The sequence below is a fragment of the Globicephala melas genome, chromosome 16, assembly GCF_963455315.2.
Source record: "Globicephala melas chromosome 16, mGloMel1.2, whole genome shotgun sequence".
Classification (NCBI taxonomy): Eukaryota; Metazoa; Chordata; class Mammalia; order Artiodactyla; family Delphinidae; genus Globicephala; species Globicephala melas.
In genome coordinates, this window is record NC_083329.1 from 16,168,502 (window position 1) to 16,185,999 (window position 17,498).

Genomic DNA, 17,498 nt, shown 5'->3' on the forward strand with positions numbered 1-17,498 from the left:
AACAACAAATAAGAAACAAATGAATTCAAGAGCTAAGGGAATGATACCTTGGCATACTAAGAATAGCCTCAGGACTTAGGAAACAATTAGTTTATTTTTTAGTTTATTTGTTTATTTGCATCAGGAATGTTGATATCCCTACTTTATGTACTAACACTGCATGTGTGACCAAAGTAGGATTGCAAAGAGATGAATTACTTTTCTCTTTGACTAATTATGTTGTCAGATGTCAGTTCAGCCTGGTGAGCAGGATTAATAATGTACTTAACAGATTTTATTAATTATATAAGATGTCAATAAGAGCCCTTTTTAGATCAAGACCAGGGAGATATGAAAGAAAATGATCTATGCCTATATGATAATTTTATTTCACTACAACCAAATGGAATGGATTCAGAAGTATGCTTAAGTTCTTATGGAAGGAGAGAAAAGTATAATAATATACAAATCCTAGGTTATTTCATAATCTAAGACTCAACTTCCTAGGGTATTGCTGTGGTCTTAAAAAACATATGGCTAGGGACTTCCCTGGTGGCGCAGTGGTTAAGAATCCGCCTGCCAATGCAGGGGACACGGGTTCGAGCCCTGGTCCGGGAAGCTCCCACATGCCGGAGAGCAACTAAGCCCGTGCGCCACAACTACTGAACCTGCACACTAGAGCCCGCAAGCCACAACTACTCAGCCCGCGTGCCACAACTACTGAAGCCCGCTTGCCTAGAGCCCGTGCTCTGCAACAAGAGCAGCCACCACAATGAGAAGCCTGTGCACCGCAACGAACAGTAGCCCCCACTTGCTGCAACTAGAGAAAGCCCGCACGCAGCAACAAAGACCCAACGCAGCCATAAACAAACAAACAAATATATATATATATATATGGCTATATTTTGATGGAAAGTGAAATACTTCCATTTAAAATGCCTGAAATCTAAAATGTATATAATACTTTCATAAGATACAATACTGTGGCAGTTTTTTGAAAAAACAAGATGGGATATATGAATATACTTGAAAATTACACAAAAGATTTCCTCCTTTTGATCTTAATGGAGTTTTTTGGGGTAGTTTTGTTTGTTTTTGAGGGAGTGAGAAGAGATTAATTCAGACACAATTAACAAAATAATTTCTGATGAAGTTAAAATCAGTGTATATTGCCCTTCTACAATTAGTTCTTATTTATAAATTTCAATTTTAATGCATTTCCTTGAACTAGTTTTTTACATGTATAATGCAAAATACATTATATAACATAATTAGCAAACTTTACCTCCAATGCTGTACTGAATTTGTCCATTCCTCCAGACGACCAAAATTCTATGATGTCCAGTGTCTGCTATTACCAATCTATTAGAAACATGGTCTACTGTTACTTTGCCAGGAAACAGCAATGGTGAAGGTGGCAAAGAATCTTTATAGAGTTTTATTCCAATTTTATTATCTCTGATCTGTCCCCTGTCTTTGTAATATTTTAAAGCTATTGAAGTATATAAAAATAATTTCTCTCTATGTCCTTCTCCAATCAAAGAAAACAACATGTTTCCACGGGGTCCAAGTATGATCAGAGTTGGCCAGCAGGAAACTTCTAGTTCTTGCCAAAGGCTGGCATCTGCATCATTAACCACAGGGTGGGTGATGTTGTATCGAAGAATAGCACTCTTAACGTTATCCAGGACTCTTTCATTTGGAAACTTAGCCGAGTGAACACCAACAATCAGAAGACCATCTAAACGGGAAAAGTTATACGTTGAACATTATGAAGTATTAAAGTTTGAATATCACCATCCACATATTAGGTTTTGGGTCATAAACAAATATAAACAGTCAGAGATTAAAAAAGAGGAAACACAGAACTAAATTAGTATCTTCAACTGCGTTTACACTCATGAATAAAAAATTAACATTTAAATCTAAATTCAAACACGTATGATCAAAACCATGCAGCTATTTTAAGTTTAAAACCCTGTGTCCTTTATCTAGATAAAGCTTTAAAATAATATTCTCTATTTTCTTAGAAGATGTTGAAATTTTATAACTTTTTTCCACCTGTTTTAATCCCCTTTGAAATTCACAGTGACTATGATTGCTTTTTGTTGGTATTTATTATCACATTATCCTCTTAAATTTTTCTGACCTAACTCTACTATAGATTAACATAATGAATATAAGCAAGATGTTTCCATAAGGTCTTTATTTAAAATTCCTATTGTATAGTTCTTAGAACAAACCTTGTTGTAGACAGCAGACCTGCTGAAAACTAAAAACAACATATTTCTTCTATCTGATCAATACAGTATATCAAGAAAATAATATAGAAAAAAAAAGTATGAAGTGTTAGGCTGGATTCAGAGAAAAACTCAGCATTGATTACCAAGTAACATGTTACCTCGGGCATGTTACTTAATCTCTCTGTGCGTCAGTTTTCTTATTTGTAAAATGGGAAAATAACAGGAATTGCCTCATAGGTCAGTTTTGAAGATTTAGAAAGATAAATCTGTATAAGACATTTAGCATAGTACCTAGTTTACTGTAAAACTTCAACAAATGTTCATTATTATTATTTTTTGAAGTTATAAGTACAAAGATAACCAATAAAAGAGAAATACAACACTTCCTACATATCAAAAGAAATCAGTAAAGTAAAATAGCAAAAAAGCACATCATGTTGAGAAACAGCAAATAAAACCTAATACACAAAATAACACAATAACTATACATAACACTACTTATAAATAAATGTGAATGGGTTTAACTCACCTACTAAAATGATTTGGATCAGAAAAGCTAAAAATAAAGATATGCGCAAAGATACGTGGGCAAGTGAAAGCGACAGGAATATAAGGGTGTGATCCTGGTAGGTAGGATCTACCCAACAAGGTAGATTTCAAGCCCCAAAGCATTAAACAGGGCAAAGGAAGAAACGTTTTAATGTGAAAAGCATTCACAACAAAGATAAAACAATTAGGAATATCCATGTACCAAGCAATAAAGGAAGCAACTTATTTCTATTTTAAAAGTTTTCTAAAAAAAAAAAAAAGTTTTCTATTTTTGTTCCAGTGGTTACTTTCTATTAATACTTTTTAATCATATTATAAAAGTATTAGTCCCCATTTTTTATAACCTTTTGCTATCTGACCTATCATTTTTAAATGGCATCCTTTACCACTTATTACCTATACAATAATCAACAGTCTTCTGTTTCCCCTCTCTCCTTTTTCTTTCCATCTTTCTTTAGTTGCATTCTTTCTAATTTTGTCAGAATACATGATTTTATATTATTCCTCTACTCTTGGGTGATGGATTTATAGACTTAGCTAAGTTGGAATTGTTTTCCAGTATTCTATTCCCTGCCTAGCTCTGGGTTATCCTGGACCACAAGATATTATGTGAGAGAACTGGAAGGTGTTAAGGGCAGCAGCAGCCATATCCTCTCTTGTTGGAAGACTGGTGCAGGGCACCAGGTGCTACTGCAGTTTACACACTCTGTAGCTCATCTACTGGCTCACCTCAGTGGTTGTGGGGTAGCAGCTGGGCCCCGGCAGCTGCACCAGCTCCTGCCAGATCTCCTCCCTCAGCTTTTGCAACTCCTGGGCCAGGTAAGTTTTTAGCTCCTGATGAGGGGAACAAACTTATTTTTCTGGTCACCTCATTATTTAAATTGGAAGCTTACATAGGTTCCAGTTCATCCTTACGGGTTCCAGTTCATGCGTGCAGGTTGTAGTTTACCCTTGATCTCCCCTACTTCTTATCCATCTTTCCTTTTCAACTGCCTGAACTTCTGACTTCTGACTTCAAATTGAGGCATCAGACACAGAAGCAACAGCTATATACATGTAGACTAGTTAACCAGCTCCCACAATTACATAAAGTCAAGTGCCGTTAACAAATCCTTATTACTTCTCCTTACTCCTAGTGGTCCTTCTCCCTTGATCAAACTCTGACTGATTCACCAAAACGCCTCATCCTCGTTGGTCACAGCTCTACAAATACATGTATGAAGTCTTCATTCATCCGTCTGGAGTTTCCTTAGTCATACCTGGTTAGAATCTCCCTCAAGTAGATTCACCAGAACGGGCACATGGGCACAGTATTCTCTGAGTTCTTGGACATTCAGAACCGTCTTTCTAGGACTTCCCTGGTGGCACGATGGTTAAGAATCTGCCTGCCAATGCAGGCGACACGGGTTCGAGCCGTGGTCCACGAGGATCCCACATGCCGCAAAGCAACTAAGCCCGTGCACCACAACTACTGAGCCTGCGCTCTACAGCCCGCAAGCCACAACTACTGAGCCCATGTGCCACAACTACTGAAGCCTGAGCGCCTACAGCCCGTGCTCCACAACAAGAGAAGCCACCGCTCGCGCCAACTAGAGAAAGCCTGCTCGCATCAACGAAGACCCGACGCAGCCAAAAAATAAATAAATAAATTTATTAAAACAAATTAAAAAAACTTTCTATAACCCTGATTCTTGAAAGGCAGCTGCTTAGATATAAAATCCTTGATTTGTACCTCCTTAAGATTCTTAGGAACGTTGCTTCACTGTTACCTTGCTTTGTATGTTATTTGTGAAAAGTCTGTCCAGTCTAATTTACATGTCTTTCAAAATCATCTTTTCCTAGAGGCCCTGAGGGCTTTTTTTTAAAACATCTTTAAAGTGTAATAGTTTTACGAGGATACTTCTTAGCCTGTTCTGGGTATTTTCCCTGGTATCTAGTAGGCCCTTTCAATATGTAGATTTAAGCTTCCTTTTATTTCTGGAATGTCTTCTTGGATTCTAATTTTAGATATTAGTTCTGGTCAGTTGTTTTGATTTTCTTCTCCAGTCTCCAAAGTAGTCTTATGTTGGACCTCTTCTCCTAGTCTTCCAATTCAATCATTTCCTCTCTAACCCTTTTTACTACTTCTTTTTCTTTTTAAGCTCGTTTTCAGTCTCTAAGTCTGTTTTTATATCCCTGCTTTAGCTCAATGCCCCTTATAACATTTTTACATGAATTTATTACCCCTTGGACACCCTGTAATTTAGTCTTCATCTCTAATATTATTCGGACTTTTTTCTTCTATTTCTTTTCTTGTTCAATCAACACTCATTTCTTCCTTTGTTTTGCGGGGGTGGGGGGGCACGTCCATTTCTGTTTTTAGTTTTTAAATCTCTGATTCAAGCTTTTTCATTATTCCTAAATACTTTTAGAGGATATGTCATTCAGTATGGAGGACTGTGTTATAGTTTCTGTCAACTTTTTGATTAAGTGAGAATTTTCATCAGCATTTCAACTTTGAATCACATTTTCAGCTTTTTACAGTTTTATATGGATGTGATCTGCTTTTTAATAATCCTAATCAGTTTTTGGACAGAGCTCCTAGTTTGAGAGTGCCCTCTTCTGACAGTCCCCCTTTTCTGTGCAGTCTCTTTTCAGAGAGCGCCGTTGGAAGAAGGAGTTGATGTGTATATTGTTTTGTTTCTGCAGCATCCTTAACTTTTCCCTCTTATCTTCTTCGTTCCCTTCAGTAGACTATCTCCAAGGGAAACTACACACACCTCTACATATCTGATTCTCTTCCAGAAGCGATGCTTCTCTGAGGCTTCTGTTCCCAGTCCCACACTCTTTCAAGGGCTAGTACTATGTTCTAGTATATCCAAACCTGTGTTCAGTATTTTGCACTTATAGTGTTGGAGTTTCTCTTTCTGCAGGTAAGGGGATTATTCTTTTTGTGCTTTGCCTAAGTCCTCTGAACCACTTTCTTTTTTTCATGGAGTCTTTTAAGCCTCCCCCATTTCTGTTCTCAGCACCTGCTGGCTAGTAGCAGCAGGATCTTTAATGGAAGTAAGTTCATTTCACAACTTACAGGTAATTTGAAGGCCATGATATTCTCTGTCTCCTAGTATTGCTGAAGGTAGGATCAAGTGTGGTTCTATTTACTCTCCCTGTTGTTTTTATGTTTGGGGAGCGGGCGAAAGAGACATGGGGAGATTCAAAATTAGGTAGCCACCATTCTCCTCCAAACCCAGAAGTAGCAGAGATAGATTTTTGTTTTTAACATCAGGTTTACTGAGATATAATTTAAAGTAATTTTGTACTTTGATAATTTGTTAATTGAGTTAATAAATATAAGCGAGTCCTAAAACCAGCCTCTAACTTAATGGAGAAGAACTAGAAGTTTTCCAGTAAGATAAGGAACAAGGCAGAGATGTCCACTGCTTCCACTACTATTTAACAATGAGTAGGAAGGGTGATAGTAGACAACAAAATCAGACAAGAGAAATCAGTTATAGGCGTAAGAATTGGAAATTTTCTTTGCAGATAATAAGATAGTATGTTAGGGAAACTCCACAGAATCAATTACAAAACTAACCCAAATAATAAAAGATTCAGGAAGTTGTGGAATATAAAATTAACACACAGAAATCAATAGACTTTATATACCTACATAATACCCAGTTTTGGAGGATATAATGGTAAACAAAACCCCATTTACAATAAATAGCCATAAACATATGAAAAGACTTGTTCAACTCCACTCTAAAATGCAATTTAAAACTACACCGAGATACCATTTCTCATATACTAAACCAGTAAAAATATGTCAACACATTTTACTGGAGCGGCAACGGGGAAAGAGACACCATACACTGTTAGTAAGAATGCAAACTGAGGGAATTCCCTCACTGGCAGTCCAGTGGTTAGGACTCTGCACTTCCACTGCAGGGGGCCCAGGTTTGATCCCTAGTCAGGGAACTAAGATCCCGAAAGCTGTGTGGTGTGGCCAAAAAAAAAAAAAAAAGAATGTAAACTGGTACAGTCCTCCTGGTACGGAACATGGCAACATCTAACAAAATTGTATATACATTTAACTTTGACCCAGCAATCCCACTTCTAGGAATTTACCCTTAAGATATACTACCAGCAGTACAAAAATGTATCTGCAAGATTATTCAGTTTGTTAAATATTATAAACAAAGTAAGGGCCAATACACAGGATAGGAGAGTGGCTGAATAAATTATGGACACACAAAGTACTATGCAGCTACTAAAAGTAACCAGGAAGTTCTTTATAAACTGATATGGAGTGACTACCAGGAAAAATGTCACATGATAAAAGTGAAGTGCACAAAAATGTCAATAGTATGTCAGTTTTTATGTTAAAAAAACAAGAAATTTTAAAAAAGAAAAAGAATGGGACAGAAAGAATGAGAACGTAGGAACAGGCAGAAGAAATGGGTGGATGGATCTATACTTTCTGTATAGTTCTGACTTTCAGACCATCTTATAATTTTGCATACTCGAAAACAAAATCAACAGAAATGGAGAAAGGGGGCCTAAAAGTACAAACAGAAACAAATGAATCTAGCTATATTTCAAATGAATAACATAACCTCATGGGGGGTGAGAGGGACTAGTTTAAGTAATTTTTAAATTAGTTGAGGGGGACTGGAAGCAAAGACACCCCAACAGCAACAAACATGTCTAGTGCCCGGATCTTGGTTTCTCAAAACCATTCCCAATGTTCAATACTAAAAGGAATGAGAGCTCCTTGGAGAAGAGGCTGATTCAGAGATGGGGCTGGGAAAGTAGAAGATGAACCCGGAAATATTTTGTTGTGACAAGTAAAGAAGCGCTCAGAGAATGATAAGGACATGTCAGAAGGGCACAGGTGACAGCTTGAAGGGGATCCCATTAGTCAAATACAGAAAATTTGAAAATCAAAACAAATGATTGATGATTTATAATAACAAATTAAAAAAGAAACCATGAGTCCAAATATATTTTATATATATAATATATATACACAATATATACCTTATTACTTCAAAAAATGTATTTCTTTCCTTTGGTCAATATATCCCAACACTTCTTTGAAAAAGTGATGACTGAGGTGAGATCTAAATGATGAGAAGATGTTAACTATGTGAAGAGAGCAACAGAGGAGATTTCAGGGAGAGAAAACAACACATTGAAAAGTGGGACAAGACAGAGACTGAAGAAGGTAAGCGACTAAACACAGAGAACAAAGGGGAGCATGGGACAAAACAAGAATAAACATACAGATAGGGTCAGTCTCGTAAGTCATAATAAGGATTGAGATCTTTTTCTTAAAAGCAATGGAAGTCAGATGGAGAATGAAGTGCAAGTCTCAAAGATACTTCAAACTAAACTCACGAACTTCCCCTCCAAACGCCCTTTCTACAGCGTTTCCTGTCACCAAATGGCACCACCGTCTTTCCAATTACACAAGCCAGAAACCTACCTAGGATATCTCTGTGATAACCAACCAGCCCTCTCTCATCACCCATAGTTAATCCATGACTGAGTCCTATTGATCTTAACAGCTATAACGGGCTAAGCTATTATCATATCTCACAGGGAGCACGACAGCCTTGTCACCAATCCATTTCTTGTCCACTAATTAGTTGCCCACCCAGGAGATGAACTGATCTTTAAAAAACACAAATCTGATCACATCACCCTCTGGCAGAAAATCCTTCCTAGGCTTTCCCAATGGAAAACCACATGCAAAAACCACATCTCACCTCTCCAGCATCTTTATCCACTCTTCTTCCCCTCCCTCAGGGTACTGTAGCGACCAGGACTTTCTTAGTTCGTCCAGAATATCATTATTCCTCTTGCTTTAAAGCCTTGACACATAGTGTCTCTCTGCCTGGAACCTTCTCACCTAGTAAAGTCATACCTGTCTTTTAGATCTCAGCTCAATTTTTACTCTTAAAAAAGCTTTCTTTAATTCTTCCAGATTAGAGTAAATCTCATTATTTGTTTTCATAGCAGTCTGTAACTTTCTTCTTCTTCTTCTTTTTTTTTTTTTTTTTTTTTTGTCGGTATGCGGGCCTCTCACTGCTGTGGCCTCTCCCGTTGCGGAGCACAGGCTCCGGACGCGCAGGCTCAGAGGCCATGGCTCACAGGCCCAGCCGCTCCACGGCATGTGGGATCTTCCCAGACCGGGGCACGAACCCGTGTCCCCTGCATCGGCAGGCAGACTCTCAACCACTGCGCCACCAGGGAAGCCCTGTAATTTTCCTTCTTAGCACTAATCAGAAATTATAAAAATATTTGTGTGGTTATTTGATTGTAAGTTTTCCCCTTGTTACACTGTAATTCCTATTAATTATTTAGGGATCATACACTATTTTATTATTTACCAGCATAGTGTCTCATACATAATAGGAAATGAATGGACAGGACATAAATACTGAAGAAACATATTTGTACAATATATAAACCACAACGTATTGTCTAAATAGAATATCTATATTGGTCTACATACAAGGACAACTGCCAAATAGCTATGCATCTCATTTTTTCAGTGTCAACAACCTTGAAGTGTACAGAAATTTTTCTTAAAATATTTTGCTTGTTCTATTAATCATACAGAATAAAAAACAGGATGTAAAAGATTCTTCCCTTTATGGATCTTTTGCCAACACATGGATCAAAACTACTACATTTAAAATAAAACATGGAAAGAAGAAAAGGAAGAAAGAGAGACGACAGGGAGAGGAAAAAGAAAGGGAAAGAGAAAAGGTAAAACCAAATAAAAAGAATAGCTGCTTCTAAAATATGAGTAATAAAATAACTTTTTAAAATCATTTAAGAAACTTCAGGGAATTCCCTGGCAGTCCAGGGGTTAGGACTCCGTGATTCCACTGCAGGGGGCATGGGTTCGATCCCTGGTCAGGGAACTAACTACAAAGGTCTTATTTTTCAGAAACGAATAGACATATAAATACAATTATGCATAGTAATATATAACATTTAAATATAGTATATAGCAAACAGTACAGTTTAATCACAGGCAGTATAATAACTTAGTTCAATGCAAAAACTAAAAATATTTAAGGAGTTTTAGATGTTACAAAACCTGTAAATTGAGGCATTTTGAGATCTAAAAGACGAGCATGACTTTACTAGGCAAGAAAAGATGAAGGCAGGTCACAGAGGCTAGAATAGCCCGAGGGGAGGGAAGGGAAGAAGGATGTGGAGAGATGGAAACATGAAGTAAAAATATCGGGGGCTTCCCTGGTGGCGCAGTGGTTGAGAGTACGCCTGCCGATGCAGGGGACGCGGGTTCGTGCCCCGGTCCGGGAGGATCCCACATGCCGCGGAGCGGCTGGGCCTGTGAGCCATGGCCGCTAGGCCTGCGCGTCCGGAGCCTGTGCTCCGCAACGGGAGAGGCCACGACAGTGGGAGGCCCGCGTACCGCAAAAAAAAAAAAAAAAAATCAAAGTCACCCAAACACTACATTAAAGCAGAGATGAGAAACATATGTGAATTTTTTTTTAATTTCAAAAACTGACATTTCCCTGTGTCTACATTAAACACTCTGAAAGTTTGCCATAAATCAGCCAATATTTTCATCATACTTTATTTAAGAACAAAGAATAATCAGTATATGAGGTGCTGCAGAAAGAAAGTGTGAAGTGTGTACAAAAAAGCGTTAACATAGCAGGCCCCACTACTATTCTTTCCAAGACCTGCTTACAGGGCTGGTCCTTGCCTGTATTTCGGAAGCGTTCCCATCATTCCCAGAACTGATGAGAGCAGCTCACAAGGCCTAAAGTGCTGGGTGCTGTCTCTAGTGAGCTTCCCTGGTTGGCAACGTCCAAACTCGCTGTAACAACTCTTTGCTGGGGGAATTAAGCGCCTCTTACGCGACTCCACCGAGAGAGGACTCTGCTTGCTCCTGGCCTCCCCTGGATTCAGCCCCAGGCGTTTTTTCCCTTGGCTGATTCTGCTTTGTGTCCTTTTGTTGTAATAAATTATAGCCATGAGTACAGCTACATGCTGAATCCTGTGAGTCCTCCTAAAGAATTAAGTTTTGGGAACTCTGACACAGAGTAAAACCGTATATTGACTCATTAAAAGGTTTAGTTTCCCTATAAATTAGAAATACATTCTTCTAATTTTTAATAAAGTGAAAAACAGCATATACCCCATAACGAGAATACCAGCGTTTACTCAGCAGTGTTATGGCATTTAGGTTTTTAAAGTCTGATTTAATTATATATTAACATTCACCTAGCAAACACATTTTAAAATATGCCAACTTTTCCTACTAGATGTTTTCTTATAAAACAAGTCCTTTTCAGGGCTTCCCTGGTGGTGCAGTGGTTGAGAGTCCGCCTGCTGATGCAGGGGACACGGGTCCGTGCCCCGGTCTGGGAAGATCCCACATGCCGCGGAGCGGCTGGGCCCGTGAGCCATGGCCGCTGAGCCTGCGAGTCCGGAGCCTGTGCTCCGCAACGGGAGAGGCCACAACAGTGAGAGGCCCGCGTACCGCAAAAAAACAAAAACAAAAACAAGTGCTTTTCCTTAGATGATAGCCATTGTGCCAAATTTGGGTATTATATATCATTAATGTATCCAGCATAAACAGGTAAAAGAAATTAGAAACCCTCAAGGAGAAACCAGAACCATTCATTACTATTAAGTATCTTTTTACTTTTGCTTTAGATCTTTGGCATTTATAATTTCTTTTACGCTATTGTGAAAGTGATACTGGTCACCATTACAAACCAGACTTTAAAAGCTGTTTACAGAGGAAGGAGACTGAGTATTAAAGCGGGCTTCTTTCAGAGTGTTTTTGAATTAAAATGCACTTCCTCACTCAGCTGAGCATTTCCAGCTTACTGATAAAATGAACTGAATATTTCATGGAATAGAAACAGGCTGCTTAATGTCTCTTCAAGAACATAAATAGCATTGCTGAAGATAAATTCAGAAACATCAGATAGTAATGAAATAAGACACAGCATCATGATAAATTAGGAGATTGGAATTAACATATACATACTACTATACATAAAACAGATAACTAACAAGGAACTACTGTATAGCACAGGGAACTCTACTCAATATTCTGTAATAACCTATATGAGAAAAGAATCTGAAAAAGAATGGATATATACATATATATAACTCATTCACTTTGCTGTACACCTGAAACTAACACAACATTGTAAATCAACTATACTCCAATAAAAATTAAAAAAAAAGACAGCAACAAGAAAGCAAATTTAGTGACAGCCTACTGAACTTTCATATGATAATCTCTAGGTATGCCTGCTTTTGTGAATATGAACTGAACTTATCTTCTAAGCAATACAAAAATCTTTTATTTCTAAGTTACCAGCATTTTCATACAGCAGCATAATGAAGTAATGTTTCTTTGAAATTACAATGTTGAAACCACTTACAAAGTATTTTACTTTTCAGAAGTGTATTTATATATAAAAAATAGTTATTATTTTTTGTCACAGTGTGTTATAAAAGTATTTTCAGTAAACTGGTAAAGAGATTGTTAAGGATCCATTCTAAGAAGCCACTGAATTTGCTTCAGGTATGGGGTTAACCAATTAAGTTAAACAGTCCATTGGGGTGATCTTAAGTAGGAAATGGTTAACTTCGGGATTTTTAACCCAGTCTGTAAGTGCCATTCTGAAACACAAATCGTACTGTCATCCTCCTCTAAAACAAGTAAATCAAAAACAACCTTGAACATCTCTGTACTTTCAGTGGATGAAAAAGTCCATTAACTATTAAGAACGTTATACAAAGCCCTTCGTAACGCAAGTCTGAACCTAATCTGCCTTCCTCCCCTTTAACTCTTCCCAGGGGCCCCTATAACCTTGCGACACTAAACTATTTACCACTCTCCAAACCTACTCTTCTGTGCTTCCCTCCTTGTTTACCTGTCACTTCCTCAGCCAGGAGTGTCCCTCCTGCCCCATTTTCATTTTCAGCTGCACTCCTGCTCATTTTTCAAGTTCCAGCTTAATTGTCTCCTTCTCTTGAGAAATATTTTCCAAAGCTTCCAGGCAAAGCGAGTTGGTCCTTTCCCCATGTTCCATAATGCTTTAATTCAACTTTATTACATATTTCCCCAGCAGTTAGAGTACCCTGCACATAATACTCAATAAATGTATTTATTACATGGACTTGAACAAGACACTTAAGTATCCAAAACCTAGGAGATAATGAAATACTCATGTTTCTTAAATATAGATGAATTTTTGAAAACATGGTTTAGCTATTGGGAATATTTGAGTTCTTGGTAAATCTCACCCATAGGCAATTCCAAGATACAGCCCATTACAATTTAAAAGCATCTGAAGTTTCACCTGCACTGAAGGTTTTATCCAACACTCCTTTTTTTAAACTAAGTTTCAAGAAATCCTTCATTTTTGTACATGTATACTCTATTCTCATCTTTACTCTCACAAGATCAGTAACCCTCTCTTCTTTTTAGTCACTGCAAAGAGGACAGCTTCAATTAATTTAAGCCTAATTAAATGGCACCTTTAATTAGTTTCATTTATCCCATATGCTCTCTATTTAAAAAGAAGTAAACAAGAAAAAATCTGAAAAAATGTCAAAGTTCTAAAGAAAATACTAAGTATAACCTCTTACATTTTCAGAATTTGTAATACCATAAAAAAGGATTTCCTAGTGTGCTTTGGAAAACATTAACCTTTATAAACAATTTTTAAATAAAGCAGGGTCAAAGAAAAAGTATCTGTTATAATATTTTGCCTTCCAAAATATTAGCACAGGTAGTAGTTTATGTCATTTGAGATTAAAGGAAGCTTATTCATATTTCCTAATAAGAACTTTAAACCTTTTTATCACAACAAGAAGAATATAAAATTAGTCACACATTTCATTTTTTCTTTTTTTCATAGAACAAATTTAGGTAAGTCCAGGTATACAAAATGACCTTTTTAAAATACTTGATCATGAAAAAAGTAAACTATGTCCTATCTTTAAAGAAAGACCATAGACTAAATGCTGGTTCTTTAGGAAGGCAAACCGTCATCACTAAGCTTAACTCTTCATGAAAAGGTACATGAAGTCCTTAATTCATAGATTAGAAATTACTTTAGAATCACTGAAGTCTTGCCGAATGTTTCATTCTCCTATGAGCAAAATGAGTCAGCTACTCTTCCAGTGACTATGCCAGGACAGACTGTTAGAAACCAATTAAAGGGCAGATACCTTTATCAGAGTATGTGTGCTCTAATGCATGAAGATCAGGCAACAGGTGAATACAGTTTATGCAGCAGTAGGTGAAGAAATCAAGGACAACCACTTTTCCACATAGATCCTTGTAGACAGAAATAGATTCTTCTGTGTTCAGCCATTCTAATCCTGAAATTTACACAAAATAAAAAATGATTAAAGGAAATGATCAAGATAATTTACTTAAAACTTTCTATTAAAATGTGAACAATTATTATTTCTAAGGAAGGGACTGGCAGGGCAGGAAGGGAGTGGGGAGGTAGAAGATGAGAAAGCTACTACTATGAGACAGTCTGCAAATATAGTAAGAAAAAGCTACTAAATTCTTTCAGAAATGGTATATTAGTCTGTGTGTGAAAGGAAGTAAGATTAACATATTTAGGTAAAAATAAGAGGAAATATCAAATATTAAAAGGACTTAAGTACATGATTAGGTACAAATGGGCTACTGAGAATGAAGGTCAACCTTAAGAATAAATATCAAAAAAGTGTTAAAATATAAGGATAAGCATACAAAATACCTAAGCCAATTTCATAAAAGAGCTGAAATGCTCTGGATTTGAATAAGACCTCAAATACAAAATATTTTAAATGCAAAGTTAAGCAAAACACACTGCTATTATTATAGATTTCATGGAAGCAACACTAATATTGAAGAAGAGCATGTTCCCTTCCCTCCAAAGAAAAACAGAATCTCATTAATCTGTGCTTTTGTAAATTAGAATTTATAATTACTTGACCATGATTTACAATTTTAACTATGCACTATGAAGAAAAATTTTGTTAAACAAAAGTAGATTAAAAGTACAGCATCTCTGTTTAACCAATTTAAGGAAACAAAGATAATGAGTTTGTTGCTTATAAATAAATAAATGCAGATACTAAAAGTATTAATTATAACTTGAAGCAGGTATTTGGAAATATTTTATAGAAACTGAAAGCCAAAGCTGGGTGGAACAAATGAATAATAACAGCTAACAACTAATAACAGCAACTGAAGTTACTCAATTAAAACAAAATTCTAAAAAAAAAAAGTCTGCAAATCAAACTAGTATTTCTGCCAATTAGTCACACCTAGTGAGGTTTAGGGTACAGTGAGGTCTTAAATATCCATTTTGATAAAGTTTTAATAGTATGCCAGATCAAGTGACCCTATAAAACTTCAAAGTAATTATGTATATTTCAAATCCTAATTTTAAAATATTTATGAATTTGTCTCAAATTTATTTTCTGTAAATAGTCAAGTGACTTAGATTGGAGAGGCAGGGAAAGTATAATTACATGTCACTTATTGTGCTAGGTGCTTATCAGACTTAATAATTCACTTTATAATAACAATAATAACAATGAATATAACTTTAAAAGCTGCTAATAATGACATTTACTGAGCTCCCCTATGAAGTAAGAACTTTAGATACACTATATAGTCTGCATAATAAACCTGAAAGGTAAATAATTGCTTCCATTTTATAAGTGAGAAAAGTAAGGCTTGGCAAAGTCAACTAACTTGCTCAAAATCATGCAACTGACAAATGGAATAACTGGGATTTAATTCTGGTTCTGTCTGAATCCATCCATTATACCACACAGCTTCTCATAAAACATGTTTCTTTGAAGAAATTAACAAAGCACAGTGTTTCTGAGTTATGTTTATGACTTCCTGATTACAGTAACTGATAAAGAAACCAAGAAAAAACTCACATCTAGTATTCTGTTCTCAATAATCAGGTCCAGCAGAAAATTTGTGTCAAATATGAAGCCTGAATATTTTGTTGTATTACGTATGAGTCACAAAGATCAAAGCTCATAGTAATAAAATACACTCATCGTAGATACAAACAAGAAAATAAAAACACTGGCCCAAATCCTAGCTGCTGGCATGCCCATTTTACGACAGGGTACAATATATAACTAACTTCTTACAGACTTTAAAAAAAAAATACACATTCATGTATATAAACTTTTAAAGTTTCTTTGATGGGATAAGCACTAATGCACCCAATTCTTTTGATAGAATTCCACAATAATTCAAGTCCAGTATAGGATTAATAACAGATAAAGTAAGCACGTATGAAGGCGAGAGCAAAAGGCTTCGAAAGACGAGGCTGTCGTCAGAGGCAAAGTTCCAATAGACCTCCCATGAGATACTGAACCCTGCCACATCTAACCAATTAACTATACATGTGGTTTCAGTGTCATGCCAGGAGGCACGCCAACACCACCAGTCAAAACAATGCCAGTCCCAACCAAAGAAGGTAAAGTTCGGTTTCATTTATCATAGCAAGATGAGCTTCACAAACAGCACTGCTGGGACTATCAGTTCCCTCGTGCTCCAAACATTCACAGAGCCAGGATTCAAACCTGGAAACTGGCCATAATTGATTCAGATTTTTAAAATTACAAGCTTCACGACTTTGAACGGAAGAGTGTGACACAGTTAAGAAACCGGCCGATGCAGTGCGGGGGAGTGCGGGGGGGGGTGTCTGTATAATCCAACTCTAGCCGTTCTCAGTTGTGAGGCCCTCGGCAGACGACTTAACCTCCCTGTCCCCGGGCCTCACTTTCCCAACTATAAAATAGGACTAAGAAGAGCACCTCAAATAGTTTGCAGAGAGGATTAAATAAGATAATACCCTTGTGTTTAGGGCTGTGTGCGGCCCATAAGAAGTAATCAATAAATGGAAGCTAGGATGATGCACAAAGATGATGACGATGCTGGGCAACCAGACTGAATGGGCACGGACACTGGAATCACTGCCAACAGGGGTCACGAAACAGGGAAAGTCTATTGAGTTAACACACGGCCCGGGCAGATAGGGAGGAAACAGAGACAAAGATGCATGTGCCCGCCCTCCACAAACCCCCGGTCCGCCGCCGCCGCCGCCGCCGCCGGGAGACTGAGGCTCGGCTGGGCGAAGCGCCTCTGCCCGGCGCGGCCGCAGAACCACGCCTCGCCCACCGCTTCAGGGGAGGGCGCCGTCCCCGAGGAAGGGGAGGTTCCGGGAGGGGTCCCCACCCCGAAGCCAGCCCCTCACCTTCCGGAAACTCGGGCACTGACAAGTCCTGCTCCCAGCCGTCCACCTTCTGCAGATACTGGTAGACCAGGCTGTCCTTCTCCTCCTGGGTGACGGCATCGAGCAGAGCGTACTCCAGCGAGGTCTGAGCCGGGAGCAGGCCCGAAAGGCTGCAGCTCCGGGCTCCGGGCGCCGCCATGTTCTCTCCGGACGGTCCAGAGGCGGCCGCAGAGCCCGCGGGACGGTCTCGTTTGGAGGGAGAGGGACTTACGGTCCTCTGGTTTCAAAACCGCACATTCGCCTCACTCTCCACCAGCCCCACTCCACGCTCACAGCACTTTTTTCAAATGCTAAAGTACAAATTGACGCAATTCCCCGGCGCGTAATTAAACTACCGTCCCAACCTACCCCGCCCCTTCTAAATCTTCTCGCCGCAGCTGAGCCTGGACATTCAGAGCGCCAG

General features: G+C 38.0%; 1 protein-coding gene across 1 annotated transcript in view; it reads right to left on the reverse strand.

Moving 5' to 3' along the window:
* NHLRC2 (NHL repeat containing 2) overlaps positions 1 to 17,438 on the reverse strand; it is a 59,639-nt gene extending 42,201 nt beyond the window's left edge. The window contains exons 1-3 of the mRNA XM_030842428.2: positions 17,057 to 17,438; positions 13,998 to 14,150; positions 1,265 to 1,720 (exon numbers count right to left, since the gene is read on the reverse strand). Of these exons, the coding sequence (XP_030698288.1) occupies positions 1,265 to 1,720; positions 13,998 to 14,150; positions 17,057 to 17,234 (787 nt within the window). The 5' untranslated portion in view covers positions 17,235 to 17,438. The remainder of the gene's footprint in view (positions 1 to 1,264; positions 1,721 to 13,997; positions 14,151 to 17,056) is intronic.
* Positions 17,439 to 17,498: the final 60 nt, after the last annotated feature.